This window comes from Acromyrmex echinatior, chromosome 4, assembly GCF_024713525.1.
Source record: "Acromyrmex echinatior isolate Ae372 chromosome 4, ASM2471352v2, whole genome shotgun sequence".
NCBI classification, from domain to species: Eukaryota; Metazoa; Arthropoda; class Insecta; order Hymenoptera; family Formicidae; genus Acromyrmex; species Acromyrmex echinatior.
Window position 1 is genome coordinate 438,604 of NC_141855.1, and position 22,458 is coordinate 461,061.

General features: G+C 35.1%; 2 protein-coding genes across 3 annotated transcripts; one reads left to right on the forward strand and one right to left on the reverse strand.

Moving 5' to 3' along the window:
• Positions 1-1,970: 1,970 nt before the first annotated feature.
• On the reverse strand, positions 1,971-6,152 carry Set (NAP domain-containing protein SET). 2 transcript variants are annotated; one of them, XM_011058669.2, is made up of 5 exons: positions 5,733-6,152; positions 5,041-5,230; positions 4,694-4,899; positions 4,193-4,451; positions 1,971-4,114 (listed from the first exon to the last, which is right to left on the reverse strand). In XM_011058669.2, exons 1-5 carry the CDS (start codon positions 5,982-5,984, stop codon positions 4,095-4,097), a joined length of 927 nt encoding a protein of 308 aa, XP_011056971.1. In that variant the 5' UTR covers positions 5,985-6,152; the 3' UTR covers positions 1,971-4,094. The 2 variants fall into 2 exon arrangements, with proteins under 2 accessions (XP_011056971.1, XP_011056973.1); XM_011058671.2 differs by having other exon boundaries at positions 4,694-4,890; positions 5,733-6,151.
• A 1,210-nt stretch (positions 6,153-7,362) lies between these two features.
• On the forward strand, positions 7,363-21,934 carry LOC105147561 (Round spermatid basic protein 1-like protein). The gene is made up of 5 exons (XM_011058667.2): positions 7,363-9,336; positions 10,167-10,234; positions 10,388-11,380; positions 11,510-11,839; positions 12,356-21,934. Exons 1-5 carry the CDS (start codon positions 8,928-8,930, stop codon positions 14,903-14,905), a joined length of 4,350 nt encoding a protein of 1,449 aa, XP_011056969.1. The 5' UTR covers positions 7,363-8,927; the 3' UTR covers positions 14,906-21,934.
• The last annotated feature ends 524 nt before the right edge of the window (positions 21,935-22,458 follow it).

Genomic DNA, 22,458 nt, shown 5'->3' on the forward strand with positions numbered 1-22,458 from the left:
TGACAAATTTCTGGATCCGTCAATGAGTACAAGGCAGCTTCACGGCTTATTTTTCGAGTTCTTTACCATCCTCGTGACTTCTTCCGCAGCTTCTGCTCCTCCAGGCCGCGGCACAAAGCAGCTTTTTTTGCGGAGACTTGCTCAACAGTGGTCCCCTTGTAGCGCGAAATTTCGTATCATTCATCAGGCACAAGTTGCCTCCAAATCTCAACCAGGGAAAATTTATAATGTGTATAAATCATCATCTAGTGAGTCATTACAGTTGTACGCTATTAACGAGAAATGTTTAATGAGATTTTGCCTAACTCTGTTCTCTTCAGATAGCAAAAAATTTTATAAAATTCTTAATCGTTGGAAGGAATTATCAGGAGAAGAGCTTAAACAAAATTATGCGTTATAGCAATTTAACGTTACCGATTTTGTTTCGAAGATATCGACTTGTAAATTTGATCGTATAAATTCTTATCCGTCGCAGAGTATCGCCCGCCATCATGATCGTAGCAGCGATATTGATGACCGTGACACACGTAACACCCTGGGGTCACAGAGTCGCACATTATGAAAAAAAATCTCGCGTAATTCAGAAGCCGCCAGTAACACACGCATCATATCCTCGAGATTCGCCGTCAGCGTCTTACAAAGCCACATCTTTGGGTCTAAAGTGATGCTTTTTTTGCCGCGGTTGAGACTGCATATGCTCGGTCTGCTCGTAATAGGGCGAACGAGCGACGATGTTGTGTGATCACGCGTGTCCATGTAAAAAAGCGGAGAATTTGACAATCTGCTGAGAAGGGGAAAAAAAGGAGATGCGATTAACGCGCTTCATAAGAGATAAGTTTATTTGGTCGGTCGCTTCCTGTTCCGCATTTCGCCGATGACAGCTATGATCGTGGCTCCCACGAATTTAACGATAATAATCTCGAAAAATAAAGCAATAAAAAATTTTACAGAGGACACGATAAGCCCTTTAGGATTTTCATCTCTTTTAGCATAACGAATCTACATCGAAAATAAATTGCGTTACATCCGAATATTTTTGTTGAATGGATCTTGCAAATAGTATTTTTAATGTACGAATGGACTCCGCATTAAGCCTCCGTAATCCAACGTTTCTTTCACTGTTTCTTTCCTAATCCAATCGGGTCACCGATGCCTTATTGTGTTTTTCAAAATGTTTGGAGCTCTAAAAATTTGAAAAGATTCTGGTATGTTTCTAACTTTCAAATTAAAAAAATACGACTTTGCAATGATATGATCCGAAATATTTTTCACTTTTTTATATGTGTCCAAATTTGAGGTAGAATAATTTAAAATTCAAAATTCATTTGGGTCTTCAAAGCCCCACTTTGACCACGGAAAGTTAATTATATGGAAAATTAAATCCCGATGAAATGAATTAATTTTCAATATAAAATGTAATTTATGTCGTGGCGAATAAAGATATCATGCAAGATTTAATAATGAATAATTGAGCTGTGGTGTATAAAAGATGTTCTGTACATGAGCACAAGTTTTATACCTTTGATACACAAACTATCCATTACTGAGCTTTACATCTACGATATTTTTTATTCATAAGCTACATTATATGTGCAAACTATAATTCATTACATCTGGATCTAATTTTCCAGATAATTAGTGCGGAGTCTTATCATAGAAAAATACTATATATACAAGAACTCATTCAAAAAAAAAAAATTCAAACACGGCTCAATTTATTTTTTATATAAATTCATGAAACTCATTCATCATACTGAAGATCAAAATCCGTGAAAAATCCGATATTCTCTCCTTGTTAAACAGATACCGATGTTTGAAACTTTGATAACATTAAGAATTTATCTCGAAGCTGTTTAACTATCTAATCACCGCGAATTACACCGCGACAATTAAACAATGTTTGATAATAGCGATGAGGAACATCGTGCACGTGTATCTACGAGACTAATGGATAATATAAAAACTCAAACTTTGTATCTCAAACTGGCAATTTTATTCGATTGACCTGTTACGTTATTGCGTAACACGGACACATCGTTTGATGGGAAGGTTTACACTTGATTCTCGTGTCCTCGCGTTTCATCTTTGCTGACATATTTATTCTTCATGCGATAAAAAAGGAGTTTTCGCACAGTATCTCCGTGAAAGAATGCAATGCACAATAAAAAATTTATTACAACTCGCCGCTTTTCAAAGGAGCCAGATAATTATAATATCTTTTCTCACATAAGACGCAACGAATCGAATCAATAGGTATTAATAAATGTAATATATAAACACACAAGTGTCTAATGATAAAATACGAATCTTATTAGTCTTATCATTTCTGTAATTTTGACAATATTTCCTTTTGTCACACATGTTAGCGGTAACACGTAATCTAATAAATACTGACAGAACCGTATCCGAAAACAACACGAGAATATATATAGCCTTAATTTAAAAATATCGCTGTTGTACTTTATTCTAAAATTAGACAATTACAGCTTATCTTATTAAATCGACTACGAGCGCTTTCTATTCGAGAGTATAGTAATTACTTGTTTCATTCTAGGCTTCGAATGTAGAGTAACTAATGAGATTCTGTTTACTGCGAATGTGTAACCGAGACCTTTCCTTACTTCTTCTTTATTGACGTCGATTGTAGAAGATGTGATAGATCGTCATAATTTTATATGTTGATTTCACCTTTGCCATATAATACGAGAATCTCGTAAAATGAAATTATCATTAGAAGTACGTAATGTATCAAATGTAATAAAAAAATATTTGCGAAACATTTACTTTATATGAGTAAATTGTGATACGCGGAGTGTGGAAGAATGTGAACGAGGTGTGTAAGATGAAAATATTTTTCTGAGTGTGACAAGTTCGTTATGAATATCGTGATCAAAAACTGAAAACTTAAATTCTTTAGACGATTGTAATCCAACAGAGAATTAATGCTAATTGAAATGGATTTCGATACAGAGCACACATTCTTATTTGTCCGCGTCAGTAATAAAATACACAATTTTACCTTGTAATTTTTTATCAAAAATTGTACATCATTTTTTGAGCGTAGCAACATATTTTTATATCGATAGAATGTGGTAATCGATTCATAAAATTTCAACTAAAATATTAAGTTCTATAATAATACATAAATATACAATATCTATGAATTATTGGAGGCAACATTATAACATGATGTAGCCAAAATCATATGCTATGTCATAGTAATATGTAAATTTTTAATATATAATTTATAAACAGGACACGAACATTTCTCATTACATCTGTTAGTAAAAGATATTTAAACACCATCAGATAAAATACAAGTGCAGTCTGCAGTGACATAAATTAAATAAGTAGTAACAATCACCAAGAGACATTAAAAATTTTTTATCACTACAGTTTCCAGAGTAGTAATAGACAATATGTGTGATTGTAAAAAATATTCAAATAGTAGCAAAGAATAAAATCTTTATTCTAAGTGTAATTTTTATTCAAAAGTAATAAGACAATGGTGTAAAAGTCCGTGTATTTCATGTGCAGAAGGTATAGTCGTCACTCTCAAAAATTCTATAAATAGACACCTCGTTCTGGAAGTTATCTAAAGAATAATTTTTATAGGAAAGCAAATGGAAACTCTTCATCTAATGCCTCGTTCTATTTTATCCTAACTTATTCATAAAATCCGCGATATTGAGAACCAAACGGACGTTATTTTATAAAGGGAACGACGACTAGGCCATATGAATATAACTGAGGAATTTGTCTTATGTTTTGATACAGATTTAGTTTAGAGTGCAATGGTAGAACCTATCTAATTTAATCCAGACCCTTTCCTTTCAAACCACTTTCAATATATCTTAACAAATGCTGTATTTTTATACACAGGTTCTCAATCGAAAGAGTCTAGATCTTCTAAATTCTGCTTCTCTATTTTCATATATTCAGAAAAAATGTGTCCTGAGATTTATTCATATGGCATATTGTTTTCAGTCCACTAAACTATCTGCTCTTGATTGATTCGGTGCACAAAATTTCATTCATTTTTCTTTCTTTTTTTTTCACGTTTTTTGTATGATGTCAGAAACCAAACTCCAACTTTATATAGGTTCTTCTCCCTCTGTAACAATTAAATGGTCCTCTGTATAGCATCAAGCATATTACACAATAATATTTAAGTGTTAGTTTTAACACTTACCTTCACGATCCCCTTCGTCGTCCAATAGATCATCCTCTTCATTGACACCATCATCTTCATCATTCACAGCCTCGTCCTCATCATCGTCTTCATCAACATCATCCTCGACCACCACTATACTATCATCTCCTTCTTCTCCTTCTCCTCCTTCATCACCTTCATCTGCACCATCTTCCTCTTCATCCTCCTCTTCGCTTTCACATTCTTCACCGTCGCCCTCAATACCATTTTCAACTTCCATATCTGGAGCCAGATAATACTAGAACCCATCAAATGATAATAACTAAATATTATAGTACTAAGGTATATGGAAATAAATTAATACTTTTCAACATCGACATATCCACATTTAAATGTATCTTTAGAGTACTCTCTAAATTCATTGGAATAGAGTCTCACTCTAAAGGGTGAAAATGGAGCCAAAAAAAGCTTAAAAAAAGACTTAATTTTCAATTTTTAAGAGTAAAATGTACTAGACATGTTTCAGAAAATAATATTTACCTGCAATGGATTAGGCCACATATCATCTTTAATAAGTTCAGCTATCTCATCTGAGCTTGGATCTCCGTGATCCGTAAACCAATCAAAAAATGACCTGTGCTTGAGTGGCCTCTTACGTCCTTTCAGTGGTGCTTTGGTTTTTGCTTTCTTTGTTAAATCCGCACCCTCTTTCCAACGAATAGATGTACTTTGAGATGCTGGATCTCCTGCAAAACAGCAGGAGATTCATCGCAACTATGACACTCAATTGAATTATATCATACTGTATATTATTTTTTAAATTATAACAGAATCATAGTTTTATATTATTGATTTAATAGGAGATTGCTGACAACAAATGCGCTCACCAGAAGATCCTAGATGAAATTCCTTAGTTAAAACATCGTTTTCGAAATATGGATTCTCATCAAAGTAAAAATTAATCCTATAGCCAGATTTGATATCTTCGAATTCTTCAACTTCTAATTTGTTTAAGAATCTCAATGCATCTTCCTCATCTTCTTCTAATATTTCTGCTATTTCTTTGTTGTTTACAAACTGAATTTCTTATAAGGAAAAAATATTAATATGAATCAATATTTTTACATAAATAACAATCGATAATAAAATAACAATCATTAATGCTATTTTAATTCGAAACAATTCATAAAATGTTCAAAATTGGAGCTAAATAATTCAAATTAGAAACATCCAGAATTTGATCTGTATACACTTAAGAGTTACTAATTTAGACATAAAATATTGAAAGATTGACATATCGTCGCGTTTTCGCGAGCTGACAACGGCACGGCGCCAATCCTCCGAGAATGTAGCATTAATTCGGCGAGTGATAGAAAAAGCATAATCATAAAATGCGTAGTCGTCTATGAGTCTATGAGCGGTTACACACGCTCACGCACGTACACAAGTAGGTAAGATGGCGGCGGTTGCCGGTGGACGCCGGCATCGCCGAGAAACGTCAAAAAGTCTCGCACACCGTGCGCCGATCTCCAGTTGTCGACTCGCGGAACGGTGGGCGCGGCGTCGGTGAAAAGGATACAGCGGTGACCCAGAAGTTGGGTATCCTCTTAATGATGTCATTACGCTTCTGGAAGTAGGGCTTGCGCAGCTTGTTATACTTCTTCTCGACCTCGAGGATCTCGTCGCTGGCCTTCTCGTTCAGGCCATCGATTTGATTCTGACAGCCGTCGATCTCCTCGAGGGTCTTCTGTATCTCGACGTCGTAATCGCGGGCGTCCCCCTCGCCCGAGCCTGGATCTTCTTCCTTGGCCTTCTTGTTCGACGACGACATGGTTGTTAAACGCGCGCTCTCGCCACCACCACTACTACACGCCGCACTCTGTTCTGTTTATTTCCCGTACGCCGTACGCGGTGTCGCGGTTCGCGGTACGCGTTCGCTGGTTCGCTCTCGTCAGCTCTCGTCACGCCAAATGCCCCAAGTGGCCAAATGTACGACGCGCGCAACCGACTTACCGACTGCGACCCATGACTCGCCAATTCTCTAGATAGGCGAATTCGTGCCCTGGTCAGCCACCGCATTAAATCTGTATTGCATGAATTTTAATTAGCCTGCAAATAATAAACGAATAACACACATATAATATCTCTATCTTGGGCTCCGTTCAACAGAGAAAGCAGCGACTGTTGTAGCTTTGCGACTGTTGTAAAATTCTTTAATATGATTAATCTTGCTTTTAGTTCCTTGCTAGATCTAAAATGTATAAACCAATCATATTTAAGAATTTTGCAACAGTTGCAAAGCTGCTTTCTCTGCTGAACGCAGCCAAATTGATTATTGAAGATTGAGGATTGAAAATCAAAGACTAAAAATTAAACACTGAGACAATTAAGATCTACTAAAATAATTCGATTGTTTAAGTTTTACTGCGTTATAGTCTAACTTTTAAGGTGCAGCCACATTAGAAGAAATAAGGAATTGAAAATAAAGAATAAAGATTTCAATCTATCAGAAATCAGTTACACTGAAATACACGATTCCTGATAGGTTGGAATCTTTGTTCCTAATTCCTTATTCCTTCTATTGTGGCTGCACTATTAACAATTAAAATGTCTCAAATCAAATAAGAGATAAGATAATAAATCTACATTGTTTAATAAAGCTATAACAAGCAATAACAAATATGGTAATTAATATATTGTCATATTAATTAACAATATTACTGTACAATTTCATATTAATTAACAATATTACAATTACAATTTCTTTTTTTACAATTATAAGCTATTAAACAATGTAAATTTTGCTCTTCAATCTCACAAGCTTATTATTTCACTTTTTATAAATAAATACTTTAATCTAAAATCAAGTAAGCAAAATGTATGTTTTAACAATAGATCTGTTCGTGTTGCTTGTATTTTTGGCACTCGACATCTTTCCTTTCTCTCTTTTCAAGGTAAAATATGTATCTATCATTTTAAGTGCAAAAATATTTGGGGATTTCATGCAACGCGAATACACCTATTTATAAATAAATAGAATAGGATTCATGTATAATATATATATATATATATATATATATATATATATATATAATATTATAATTTAAAAATACGTATCTTACGATTGATATTTTTTTCACAAAATAGCTTTATTTAAAAATCTGTAATGTATGATTATGAATAATATAAATATGTAACTTAAGGCTGGAGCAGACCCTAATTTGCATAACGTACAATGCATGAAGCATAAGAAAATCAACTACAGTTTTTTTATTTCATAAAAAGGAAAAAAATAAAGGATCTTGATTGGTTCATTTTCTTATCTCTTTTACATTATGCGTTATGCATTATGCAACACTCCCGCGGCGTGCTATATTTTTATTGTAATTACTATAATATATAAATGTCTTAATACCTAAAATTACAATAATTGTAAATATAGCTTTTAAATTTTAATTTATCATCTCTTATATTATTATTATTATATTCTTATGATATTTTGGCAGTAGATTTCCATAATTGATTAATTAAGTATCATCAGCAATCATTAATTAAAGTTTGACATACTTTGCTATTCCAATTATTGAAAATACGTAATTTTATCATTAATATTTATTACCAACAAAATTTTAAATTCATTGAAATCAACAAAAGCATCAGGAAAATATATATTCGCATAAAAGATATCTATTCGCATAAGAGATGACACTAATCAATTAAATTTCAAGAATTCTTAAAATTTTAATTTTGAGGACTTGTAGACCATGAAAGATTAAATTTTCAAACGTATAATACAATATTAAGAAATAATCAAGTTATATTCCAATAAAAAATTTTTCATACATAAATATGTATAAATATTGTATGTATAAACATACATAACATGTATAATCATATATGTATACATGAAATATGTCCATACACGTTCATACATCTCTCCTCTTTCTTTTGTAAAATTCTTTTTTAGTATAATAAAAATAATAATAGTAATGTGAAAACATAAAAAATAATTAAAAGGATAATTTTCACATTGTTCGTTTTAGAAAAAAATAAATTTGGAAAAATGTAAAAAAAATTGCTCATATACAATTATGCATAATTTTATATATAATTTGTTCACATTTCTTCAAACTTGATTTTTTTCTAAAACGATAGTATGAAAATTATCCTTTACAATACGCGATTAAATATCTACAATTATTGCAATCATTTCAAGAGGAATCAATTTTATAAATTTTTATCAGTACTCATGCAGCGCAACAAGCTTGCAGCAATATTGCTGCAACGTTTGCAATGTTGCTGGAATGATCTGTGTTGTAATAAGTACTGACTCATTCGCTTGTCCCGCCCGCGCAAAAGCACGTTCATAAGCACAATTTCGAGTTCCGAGTGTTGTCTCTGGTTGATTCGGTTGACTTGGGACAGCTGGAAATCCTCGCAAGGATTGTGGGAAATGATATCCGGCCTGATATTTCCAATTCTCACGCATCAATCTCGCGTGTCGTCGTCGTCGTCGTCGTCGTCGCCGGCGTGGCGATAGAAATGGAAAAGTTTTGCGGAAAACGATGTGATTTCGAGATCGAAGATTCCGGTGGATAAAAATGTTCTTCATAGCCTCATACTGATAGAACCGGGTCGTTTACTGGTACGACCCCCACTCAGCGGCGTCGGCGCGAGCGAATGGCGGTCGGCGCGCGCCGTCGCCGGTATGCGCGACTGCCAATCGCCGTCCGCGTAGTATCATCGCGTCCGGGATGTCGCTCACGGAACCAAGATGGCATCCGAGGATGGTGCGGGTATCGTGTCAAACGTAGGATATGATGTAAATAATACAAGCCAGCGGGCAATCGAGTCAGTTGGGAGCGAAACAGTGGGTGTTACGTCATCCAGGACGGCGGCGCGTATCGTCGTCGAGGAGACGGACGAAGGTGCGCGCGATCCCGCGTATAATTCGCCGAGGACGCCCACGGGTCTCCCTGCAGCGTCACCGTTTCACACGAACACGGAAGGGCACGCGTTACAGAGAAATACGGGCCTCGTGAGCTCGTCTGGTGATGTGGCTCAACTGGTTGCGAGCAGCGAGCCTGTCAACGAAACGCACCAGCCGTCCTCTCAACGGCGCAGCATGTCTCGTCATGATAGTGACCTGGACGACACTGCTCGTCTTCCAGGAGAGCCAGACGGTAATTTCTCCTTCTGTATTATTCCTTGTTGCGCAAAGCCCTAGAAAGTAGATTTTCAAGCGACCGGTAGTTCTTTGATATCTATCATTTGTAACACCGGTATGTATTTATCCTATGGTGGTCTGCTGAAGTCTGACAGCTACTTGACAAAGCTTTGCATTCTAATGTTCTAATCCATAGATTATATTCAATATAGATAAAACGTAGTTGAGTAACAATAGAAATAAATTTGTGTTGATTTGATATGTATAGCAATTACTAAATAATTATTACCGAGGAATATATTTATTTTAAAGTCTGTTAACGATATTTGTATTTTATATTTCATAATCCATATTTATTTTAAATTTATTTTTAATATATAAAGGTATAGGTATAAAAATTTATCTGTATGCATTATGCTATGAAAGTTGCATTTTATTTCTTCTCTATTATTAATATAAGAATTAATATAAGAACAAATTGAATTGATTAGAATTATTTTCATAATAATTATTATTGCATTTGGCTTAAATATTACCATATATTTGTGTATGCTTTTTATTTGCCAAGTTTTAAATAATATAAATGGAAAAAATGCTAATTTAGAGATTTTAGAGTCTATAATGATAGTTCTCGAAAAGAAAATAATTTTTTTTTATTGGGTCCTAATAGAAGAATAATACGGAGCAGAAGTTTTAAATGTAAGGTTATATATTTTATAAAATTGAAAATTGGGTTTTTAAAACGGATCATCTTATACTCCTGTACTCAAAATCTTTCACTTTTGACTTCATGTAAAATCAAAGACCATATCATTTATTAAATAAAATGATATATGTATGATGCAGGAAGTCCAGATCATTGCAACAATGATGTAGTAAAAACTACTAAGGATCCAGCTGAACATATTACATATGTATGTATCGTGCAATTTTTGTAAGATATTTTTTGTGTTATTATGCATTCTACACTGACATATATCATTGACAATATTCTTACATTTAATTGTATTATAGAAACGATGCAATCAAGGCAAATTACGTTATCTAATTAACTTTTTTCTGTTTAGACCGATTCCACACGTAACAACGACACAATGTTATCTGGAGACATGCACATATTATCTACAAAAACAAAATTAGAAGGATGTGTGAATTTTTCCAATAACACCCCACAGTTGGGAGAGAGTCCACAAAGTAATGGCGAAGTGATCAGTAGTCCGAGGAGTCCAGATTATCCTCCGAGAGTTTCTGTCAGTCCTCATCCTCACAGTCAAAATATGACATTTCCCATTAGCATGATGTCGGCGAATTCTACAGTTATTATGGACACAGCAAAATATAACGAAGAGAATACTGAAAAGAACACGGTCACGTGTATGGATAAAATAGCTGATAATCTATTTTGTTCGTCACCGAAGAAAATAGGCGATTCACAAGTTATAAAAACAGAATTGAGCGAGCAGCAAGACGTTGCCGGAGAAGACATTATAAACAAAGAACTGACAGCAGAGCCTATTGAGATTAAAAAAGAATTTGTGGATTTGCAGGAAACATTTGAAATGGTTAAATCCGAATGGACAAAAGATAATTTTTCGGAGATAGAATCGAATAGAAAGAAATTGGCAATAGAATTCCATGACAAATCCACAGATTCCATTGCTAATCCATCTTCCAGTTTGCATTCGTCTTCGAGAGAGAAACGCTCAAAAGAAGACAGACGATATTGTTCACGATGTCACAAACGCAAAGGAATTAAACGAGCAAGCATTGGTGTACAGTGCAAACGGGACCGTCATGTTTTGTCTTCGTTGAGTAGTAAGGTTCTCCCCTTCTCGAAATCAGTCAATGAAAACTTAAGGTTAAACCTACAAACGAAAAACTATAAGATGCTAAACAATCCGATGACGAAGAAGGAATTACTGGAAGGCCTAAAGTACAAAAAGTTCATCCATATAGAAACGTATCCTAATGGTGGTGCAACAGTTGTCCATATGTTTCAGGATGAAATTGGTACTTTAACAAATGAACAAATGCAAGAATTGGCACAGGAATATTTCAAAGTACGTAAACACGATTTAATGTTGTAATAAAATGAGAAATTGAAGCAGCTATATATGATTTTAACCAAAACTTTTTTAGTTTTATGCACAGTTAATTCTTAATATATAAAGTCTGTTTATATTTCCTAGGTGGTTTTCGGTGAAGACGAAAATGGAAATGCTCATCATGTTATGGGTATAGTACATAATGCAGCTGCATACTTACCTGATCTTCTGGACTATATGGCAAATAATTATCCCACATTGACTGTAAAAAACGGGGTTTTGGGTAGAAACAGTGACATAGAAACAACTACAATGGCTCAATACAAAGATCAAGTTTGTAAAGCTTATAGTAACGGCACTATTAGATACGGGCCGTTGCATCAAATAAGTCTAGTAGGTACTGTTCACGAAGAAGTTGGTGGATATTTCCCGGATCTACTACAAAAATTAGAAGAAAATCCGTTCCTAAAAATGGTAAGTACATCATACACACACGCGCGCGCGCGCGCACCATACACACACGCACGCACGCACGCACGCACGCACGTTATAAAAAAGCTGCAAGAGACAAAAATCATTTATCTTCTCATAAAGTTCTGAGAATTTTTTCAGAATTTTTTAATATCGTATTATTTTCTTATGTTGGTAAAAATAAGAAAATGTACTAAAAAGTTGATAAAAAATTCTGAAAAAATTCTTAGAGTTCTATGAGAAGAAAATAAATGATTTTTGTCTCTTGCAGTTTTTCTGTAAAGTTGATAGTATTTGAGTAAAAAATTATTCAAGATCAATATTTGGCAATTTTTAGTAATTAATATCTTGTTAACTATTGCGAAAATTACAAAATGGTAGAGGATTTTTCGACTCAATTTAGTCCGCTCTATCTACACAAAAGTGATTGGCAAAAACTTTCGAGATATTCTATATATATATATATATATATATGTATATATATATTCTATATTTGCCAATAAAAATGTTGTATCCTAGACAATGCCTTGGGGACCTCTGTCTGTCGTGAAGATGGATACACCGCAAGAATCAAACGACGGTCCTATTTTATGGATCCGACCAGGCGAACAACTAGTACCAACAGCTGACATAAACAAAAGCCCGTATAAACGACGCAGAACGGGCATTAACGAGTTGAGGAATTTGCAGTATCTACCACGGCTCAGCGAGGCTCGAGAGTACATGTTCGAAGATCGTACGAAGGCGCACGCCGATCATGTTGGCCATGGATTGGACAGGATGACCACAGCAGCAGTTGGCGTGCTGAAAGCCGTCCACGGTGGCCAAGCGTCCCAATACAATAGGATTACAAAGGATGTCGTGGCTTTTTACGCAGGCGACTTTACCGAACTTGTCGAGAAATTGCAATTAGACTTGCACGAGCCGCCGATATCACAGTGCGTGCAGTGGGTAGAGGACGCGAAGCTGAATCAGTTGCGTCGACAAGGTGTCCGTTATGCCAAGATAAATCTTTATGACAATGACATATATTTTCTACCACGCAACATCATTCACCAATTCAGGACAGTTTCAGCTGTTTCGAGTATTGCTTGGCACATCAGATTGAAGCAGTATTATCCAGAATCGCAGCACAGTACGAGTATCAGACACAGTCGTGTAGTAAACGAATCTGCTCATCGTATCAAAGAGAAAAAGCCTCTAGAAGCTGTTGGCGACGAGCAGAAGGAGAATACGAATCGGCAGCGTTTAGATCAGAAACTATCGATTGATTCTCTCGAGAAGGCGAAGGAAAGAGCAGCTGAATATCAGGGTAATCTGAAGAAATCTGATCAGCATGGTAAGCATCGCAAGAATCGACATCACTCTAGCCACTCGTCACTCAAACGAAAGGATAAAGAAGAAGGTAGCGACAACCAGTCATCAGATCCATTTGGTAGCACTAAATCATCCAAGAGTGAAACCAACGAACAGAAACAGAGCAGCGATAAGAGGGACGAGAAAAGATCTGAGAAAAAACACAAGGATCGCCGTCGCAGCAGTGAGAAATCTAGTAGTCATCACACACATAGTAGTAGTAGTAGCAGTTCTGATAACTGTCACTCTTGCAAGAAGAAAAAATATGATAGTAACGGTCACAAATTGGATCATCGTTGTAGTCATCACGAGAGATCAAACAGTAAAAGTATATCGAGTAAAGAAAGCGTTACCGGTGTAGTAGAAACGAGAATAGTTTCTAAGTTTGATAGTTCGTCTTCCTTGAAGGAAACCAAAAGAAGATTGAGCTCAGAATTGTCTCCATCAGTAGACACACCTGGAGCTGAAGATTCTTCTCCAATTATCCTCGACGAAGAATTATTGATGCAGCGGCAAACTGTTGCTAAAACATACGCCACTGAGGTTGTGGATAGGGCGTTGGAGATAGCTATCTACAAATCAAAGACTGATGTCGAGGAAGTATGCCAATCGCTACGTACCGAAGTTTCGGAAGCCTCGAAGGAAGTGCTGGAGAAGATTCATAAGGAAAGCTTTGAAATCGCCGAGCAATGGTTCAAAGATGACACTGTAAAATTAGAGAGATACTGCCATTTGCTTGAGATGGAAACCGTGTTAGCATTCACATCGAAAATGGAATGCGCGACGGAAAACGCCGTTAAAGCGCTGATTGAAATGGCGGAAGACGAGGCAAAGGAGAGAGCGAAAAGCGAGAAAACTAGCGACTTTGCAACTAACGGTAATCCATGCAGCGATAATTCAACAGCGACATCGACGACGATCGGCGTCTCTTCGTATTCTTCGTCCGCAATGTCCTCCACGTCTCCGTCTACGGAGAATGAAAGACACAGCACCAGCAGAAACGGCAGCAGTGATGAAAATTCACCCAAATCGTCCGAATCTCATGGTACGACTCATTCGAAATCAAAATGCAGAAGCAGAGACGAGAAAGACTGCAGGGAGCGAAGGCACAAGAAGAGAAGGGATCACGAGAGACGAGAAAGAAAGCACGATCGACATCACCATCGGAGTCCCACTCAGTTAAAATCCGAATCTAAAGCATCTGATGACGCCAACAAGGATGATGCTTTGAGCATTCCTGAGCTATCACATGGTTATCCTACCATCGAAAAATCGGAGCGAATGAGCTCGAAAAGTGTGGAGAAAAAATCCGAGGAGAGGAGAAAGAAATGCCATTGCGACCATCACTGCACTCACAGGCACGGAGAGAAGAGATCATCTGGCAGTAACACCAGCAAGGACAGTCACACGACGTCGAGTCGTTCCCACTCTTCGAGCTCGAAGCACAAGAGGAAGTCCAGCTCGTCCAGTGAGCACAAGGAGGCAAAGAGATCATATTTGGAAAAGGATTCGAGCGTACGAACTTCAGAATCGAGTGCGCAACTGAGCAACGTGGTAAGCACGACGGTGACGACGATGACGACGACGACGACGATGACGACGATGACGACGACGACGGCGACGGCGACGACGGCGACGACGACGATCGCAACAGCAACAACGACAAATTCGACACATTTGTCGCCGACGAACACTATTGTGTCAACCACGTGAAAAGGTGATTTTTCGGCGACTGTAATACAATCCGTTCGTTAAGGATGTGAATTCGCGCGCGGCGGAACGAAACCGGTGTTTTACTTGAGCGCGAATTCTAATCGTATCGTCGTTCCGTGTGTCCGAATACACGAGAGGATAGGGACAACGGAATAAATTATAGACTACGGGAGATGTACTTTTAAAAGTAGAGATCGCCGTGTTTCAATCCAAAGACGAGAGATAGGATCTTTACTTGATTGACAGAGTTTGCTATCTTCTTCCTGCGACTACATACATAGTACACATACATAATACATTTGAACATAGTACACGCATTCGCCTTAGTCTCGAACAGAGAAATTAACAATACGAAAAAGTAGTATTGTTTTCTAGAAAGTACATTCGCATATATATATATATATACACATACAAACACACATACACCCTCCAATACAGGTTCGCAAAAATTATTTTGCTACGAAAGAAATCCGGACGTCTCGCCATTGCTGAGAGAATTAAAACAAATATTTATAGTATAGACGACCAAATGAACGGCGTAGGAAAAGGGAATTTGTGTGTACAAATTTGTGATTGCAGAAACTAATCCCATTTAATATGACGGAGCTGTGTACTTGTACATAGATTAAAATATTATTTTCCTTTTTCGAATTGTATCTCATCACGCGGAGAGTTCGCTTAAGTTATTTATATGCGTTATTTTATGCGTAAATTATTTATGATGATTTTTATTGGCCATTCTGCGCTAACATAAAACCAAGTCCATACTACGAAAACTTGATCGCGATTTCCCAATGGATGCGGCCGTACTCTTCACAATTCTAATAGCACTATGATTGTGCTATAATCGAATGTTTATATCTTACGTAATATATAGATTGTCTGCATATCACATAAGATATAAATATCCATTTATATTTCATATAGATATGTAGAATGTCTTATATATAAAAAATGAGAGATATCTTGTACATATAATATATATACATAAAACATATATATATATATATATATATATATATACATACATATATATAAAACTTGACAATTAAGGTACTGAACATAGAATAAGACATTTTGCACGTGACTTTACGTTTGGTATACACATCGCAAAATTGTCGCGATAAGTTATTGACTTGATAACGTCACTTATTATCTATTGAGAGTTTATCTTACCCAGTAATAGCTAAGTATTAAGAATATCTTAACGCGCTAGTTGGTGGATAGGTATCGCCAATAGGTATCCTTACATCTTTTCGCGAGGGGCATAAAATATATTTTAATTAATTGGCAAAGTCCCTTTTTTTTCTCGCTAAGTCATTAAAACCATATTAACAGACGTACAAACTTCGTCGCCTTCGCAGATGAAAATGATTTGAAACATTACAACAGATATCACAAATGTTAATAATATTTTCTCTATTTGAGCACACGGATACAGAAATATTAAGAACATTCTAAAAACAAGATCTACCCAGAACATGTTCTAAAAATTGTCGATTTTAAAGAAACGCCAGTAAGATAATAATCGACGATTTCTGCAAGTTCCGTTTAAACACCATAGAGAAAAAAATCAAGTTTTATATCAGATCTTGACAAAAAGTTATATATATTTAACGTGCCTCGCGTTTGCGACAGTAAAAATTCTTTTTTTCGTTATTAAATACTACATGTTTTGTTACATACACAATAATGATTATATTGTTATTTGCCGTATATACTTTATTTTGTAAGTTTGTCGTATTAGCATGATACATGTTATTATGATTCTATTATAAGAGAGACATTAATATAAATGTCGATGTATACGTTGTGTTACGCTTTCGTTATACATGTAAACCCGTTTCTAGAACTCTAACATAGCTATTTCATTTTCACTTCACGTTTATATTAGTTCCTTCAGGTTACATTTTTAATATACGGAAACAAAATGCTTGTAAGTCGAGAAATAAAAAAAAGATTAGTTTAATTTTCAGTTGTAATTGCTTTATTTAAAAATAATTTCAACCAATTTTTGTGACTTCTAAATAAATATGTTTGTGCGGCGTAAGCAACTTCTTTTTTTATTTTTATTTTTTTCGCAAAAGCAATCGAGAACAGAAGAACGAATGAAGAGATAAAATGTATTTATACTGGGTAATAGAGTACGACGAAAGTGTACACAGATAAAAGGTGCGTACGTATGTAGTAATCTGCGGCTGCAGAGGATACACGCGATTTACTATATAAAAAATCGTTTGACCGTAACGATGGAATGTGTGTAAAATTGCATAAATTCTAGTTCCATAGATTCGTAGGTGCCTAAAGTCAGCAATGATCCAATAAGATCATTAAAGGTGAACCTATTCGCCCATAGAGAAAGACTTCTTTTTAGACACTTTTCTATCCCGGAAACCTTTTCCGAAAGTTCATTTTCACTCATTGTCGCACGAGACGATGAATGAGTTTTTCGGCGGATTGAGACCGACGAATGGGACAAAGAAAATTCGCGCGAATGAGATAAATAAATCCTAAAAACGCGAAATTTGACAAACGACAAGCGGATAATTACTTAAGAAAACACCCAATGGTGCGTTCCTGAGATAAAAAGGACCAAATTAAGAGCAGAATGATCCGTATATGTCTCTCCCTTAAAGGAGGCTGGGATCAATCAGTGTGACACTTTTTGAAATTCGAGTCAAGAATTCTCTTTGTACGATTGAGCCCAAACTCCCCTGGACTTATTCACTCGAAGCAGTAACGGTGAAACTAAATAAATAATCATAGGTGCTGGATACTGAATATGCCACTTGATATTTTAAGGTGCCTTCGCTCTGTTTGTTGCAGTAAAGCTGTACTGGTAATCACCGATCATTTATCCGATCTATAAAGATAAATTTTGATTTCCACATGCGTATGTGTGCGCGTGTTTGTGTGTGTCTGTATGCGCGTGTATGTACAAGTAAAGTGTGTAAATTTTAGTTAGTAATGACTAACACGAACGTATCGACGTGTTGCTTTCGCTCCCAAACATTTCATCACGCACGCAAGTTTTTCAAAAAGAGAGGCAGAAAGAGAGAAATAAAGAAAAGGAAAGCAACAATGAGCAAATTTTCTTTCACGAAAGAGACTTGGTAAACTGTACAATAGACATCTGTGTAAATAACTGTAAGATATTGAAACTAGTGTAGATTGTTGAAAAGTCTCGTCATGCGTTAACGAAAAGCATGGCCAGACTTTCTTCAAAAATCTCGATCGTAATGCAAATATTAAATTAAGAGAACCAGATATACACTGACGAGTGAGTAGAAAAAACTGCTTGTTTAATTATGAAGGGTAAAGGTTTGAATTGTAACTAAAAGAGCAGACAGACATAATTTTTGGAATCGATGTGTAGAGCAGAGTTCAAGCTAAAATTAAGTTTACATTAATTACATACATGATATGAGAGCATGATGAAAGGAAAAGCGCAAAGATGAAAAATCAAAAGAGTATACTTTAGCAGTTAGTCCTTCTAGTATTGCCGCCAAGAGTTATTCAGAAGGGATAAAGAAGAATATTTGCAAGTTTCGAAGTGGTCTACGATAATAGATCTATTCCTTGTAGCTGCTATACTTTCTCATCGTAGAATCTTCTTTCATTCTTCGTTCAACAAGCTTGATTATGTGCGCTCTTATTTTAATTTACATACAAGAGGTATAAATACAGAAAGTGAAAAGAATGGGTTCGATAAATTGGCGAGAATAAATAAACCAGTCGATTTTATCATTTCGCGACTTTCGATTTCGTTTAGAAATAGTATTCTTCTTGTCAATAGATAGTTGAATATATAAAATCTTGGGAGTATCATCAACTAAACAAAAAGTATAATAACGCCATATAACCTGCGTAATTGATTTTCTGTCATAAAATAAGACGAATCGATCGTCCAACGTTCGCGACAACGCGTCTCTTTCGAGTGGAAAAAAACAGTGTAGATCCTACGACCAATTTGATCAACTCTTTTTATATCGAATAATTGTTTGATAATTGATACTTAATATCTCCCAGAGACATAAAACGGAATATATGTAAAAAATAAACACTGTAACGAACTGTAAAGCACAGCTTGAGTAATTGTTACATTGTTTCACCGTAAGAAGAAAGACTGATAGTTACGAAATCTCTTTGTTTTGTTAAAAAGAAAAAAACAGATATTGATAAACAATTTGAGAGACATTATAGTAAAGTTGGTTACAGTACTAGTTTCTGCAATTAAGTGTAATCTTACACTGTGCGTATAAAATAGATATCGTGAAATGTGTTAAACGATATCGTTCAAAACCAATCCTTTCTTTCAGTTAAACAGAAGATTTATTCTTTTTAGGAGTCCTTCTTCTACACAATTGGAAATCAGGGAAATTGAAAACGGCCAAGGAAATCTGGGAAAAGTCAAGGAATTTTCTAAAACTTTCTGGAAAATTAAAATTCTTGACTTTAAAGAAGTTTAATATGCATCACATCTATAGTTTTGTATTACTATTAATTAAGTGCAAATAGTGTCAGTATTTAATCAGTCAATAATCAGCAATTAATAGTAATTTATATTGTCATGTTAAATTACTTTCTCTAGAAAATATTTGACGATTTTCAAATCAGAAAATATTATAAAAATTCAAAATATTGGAAGTATAAAAAAAATTATGAAATTTTATCTGAAAACCAGGGAAAAGTTATGAAATTTTAGGATAAGGAATTTGTGATAACCCCATATGGTTCATCTTTCTTTTCTTTTGACGTTGAAGAAAACAGAAAAAATGAACCGTGCAAGAAGCTAAAAAGAACAGATCTAGAAATTAACAGGTGTTATTAATTTCTAAACGCAAACGAGGAATACAATTTGCAATACTTAAGCCCGGTTGCACCAACATTAATTTTAAGCGAGGCTTAAAACTCTCTTTGTCCCTTTTCGGTTTTAAAACGAGATAGAGAGAGTTGTATGTTTCACTTAAAATAAAAGTAATTAGTCTTAGAAGTCTAAAAAGAGACAGAGAACGGAATAATAGTTGATTTTATCCCGTTTCATAATCTCTCTTTCTCGTCCTCTCTAATCTGTGCTGCAGATCGCGATCTCCGCAAACTCACTCTTAGCCTGAAAGTACTTTGTTTTGATAATCGCCTCGTTGATTGACGAGCGACCGATCCCTCAGAGTAGCCGTTCATCGCGTTGTGTAAAAAGAAAAGAAAAAAAATAGATATGCATAAGGAAGGATATTATGTATAATGATGACCCCCTCCTTGCGACGCAACGGGGACACTGGGGGACCGGGAGAACGAGAGGCGGTAATTTTGCATCGGTACACCGAAACTTGCTCGGGCGAAATTGTAATCGCTTTGTATATTTCTGTAAATATACTTTTAGACACTCGATATGTACGGTGCGACGCGACGACGGGCCGGGACGTAAACGTCGGGATAGGACACAAGGAGTGACATACAACGGATGATGGAATACTAATTCGCAGAGCTGATTAAGAAAGAGAGAAGTGAAAGAGTTGCAAACTCTTGTCTGATCACGATTAGCATTAAATGATATTTCCGCAGAACACGAGCTAATAGTAATATTACATCAATATTATAGTTTCCTACTTGACAGTATAAATGTAATTTTAAATGAGAAGAATCTTACATTCGGTCGAACGGATCTTAATGTTTAAATACATATTTTTTTGTATAAATTTATATACATTCTGATTCTGCATATCGCGCCGAAAATGTTTCTCCAGAAAAGTTTCTCTTAAAATGCATGAGCATGATAAAACCAGAATAGTAATATCACTCATTAAATTGTACATAAAACAGCAATTTAATAATTTTTTGATGCTATAAAGCATCTTTTTAACAAGAATATTAATTATCATATATTGATAAAATACAAAAACTACGAATAATTTATTGCGAAAGTATCACATGTTATATATAACAGTTACATTGTTGAAGAGATTATTGACATTAATATAACGTTGGTGCTTTCCAACAAGAGACACAGTGTAATACAATGATCATTTCATTTTTGCTTAACATTAGAAAATAACAAGGATTCACTGTATTAAACCCATGGCACATATAAAAAGATAAAGAAATAAGTTGTCACCAACAAACGAATCAATCATGGTAGAGAATGTAAGATTATTATCTTATATTTTTTCTATTGTCATTAGCCTAATCGCTTACTGTTTACATATCTTACTGTCTTACGTTTTTCTATGCGTTTTTCTGTTTTTTCTATGTTTTGTCTCTTACTGAAAGTATTCACAGTTAACTTGTGTTCTGCGAGTTATTAATATCGTTTTGATACCAATCACTTGATAATAGTAGCAAGAAAAGCAACTCTGCAATTGTAAGATTTTTTAATTATGATTAATTCATACATTTAGATCCAGTGAGGAATTAAGGGCAAGATTCAATTATATAATATTAAAGAATCGTACAACAATTACAAAGCTGCTTTTTTTACTGAACGCAGCTATTAATAGTTGGAATGGCATTTGTAAACCTTGGAAAAAAATTCCTAAAAATTCCTAAAGGATGTAACTTACAACGTATTTTACTCTCCGTTTGTTTTTCGCTCTTTGTATATTGCGTGCGTATCGTGTCCTGACTCGACGATCGAATGTTCGCTTGTAAAGGAAAAATCAATGTAGAGGAAGGAGGAGAGGTTCAGCACGCGGTAGTTAGCGCATTGGAGGATTTAATTATCGCTATTGAACAGTATATATATATATATGTATATATATATATATACATATATTCATACTTACGTATATATGTATATATATATATATATATATATATATATATATATATAAATTGCTATTATTCTATTATAACATATACACGATATATATATATTTGCGTTGACCAGTGAGGAATCGTAAAGAAATAAGCATATAGTTATAAATATAAATATCGTAGCGTTTAGTTTTACATATTATACACCCGTCACATGTGTAGAAGTCGCATTCCAACGTCTAAGTTTTTAATGAAACAAATAAATTACTTTGGGCAAAACGGGTACTCTCGTTACTCGGTCCTCGTCAGTCCCTGTATTCCTGGCAGGTCCGCTTGTATATATAATTGTTTATATTTGACATTCTTGCGCTTGCAATTCTTCCAGAAGACGTCACCGGTCATTCCCCATGAGAGTAGAACAACATGGAAGAAGAGAAAAACATAGATATTTGTTATTCGCAAAAATATGAGAATTAAATTAATTAATTGTTTTAACAAGACAGAAAACTGGCAGGAATGATTGTGGATCTGTTTCTAAAATTCTAGAGAAACATGCAGAGGAACGTTGGAAACTCGAAGGCAGATCATCTTTGTAAGTAAGCCATGATAAATTTCCTGCTAATTGCGAGATCCTGAGAGGTACTTGCGTAATGATAAAAATATGAATCAACATGAAGTCTGTTTTGCACTGATCTGCATTGAAAATTTCTTTTTCGCTTTTCGCCGAACTTCAAATATATATTTATTTCATTTTAAGTACGAGTGTATCACTCGCTCCATTTGCATTCACTTACTTCTCTTTT

Bases quoted from the DNA above. Each gene is read 5' to 3' on its own strand.
- Set (XM_011058669.2), bottom strand. From the start codon at position 5,984: ATGTCGTCGTCGAACAAGAAGGCCAAGGAAGAAGATCCAGGCTCGGGC. The intron at 5,231-5,732 runs GTATCCTTTTCA...TAAGAAATTCAG, and splicing joins CCAACTTCTGGGTCACCGCT to TTTGTAAACAACAAAGAAAT. The intron at 4,452-4,693 runs GTAAATATTATT...GATGGGTTCTAG, and splicing joins TGTGGCCTAATCCATTGCAG to TATTATCTGGCTCCAGATAT.
- LOC105147561 (XM_011058667.2), top strand. From the start codon at position 8,928: ATGGCATCCGAGGATGGTGCGGGTATCGTGTCAAACGTAGGATATGAT. The intron at 10,235-10,387 runs GTATGTATCGTG...TTTTCTGTTTAG, and splicing joins CAGCTGAACATATTACATAT to ACCGATTCCACACGTAACAA. The intron at 11,381-11,509 runs GTACGTAAACAC...TATATTTCCTAG, and splicing joins TGGCACAGGAATATTTCAAA to GTGGTTTTCGGTGAAGACGA.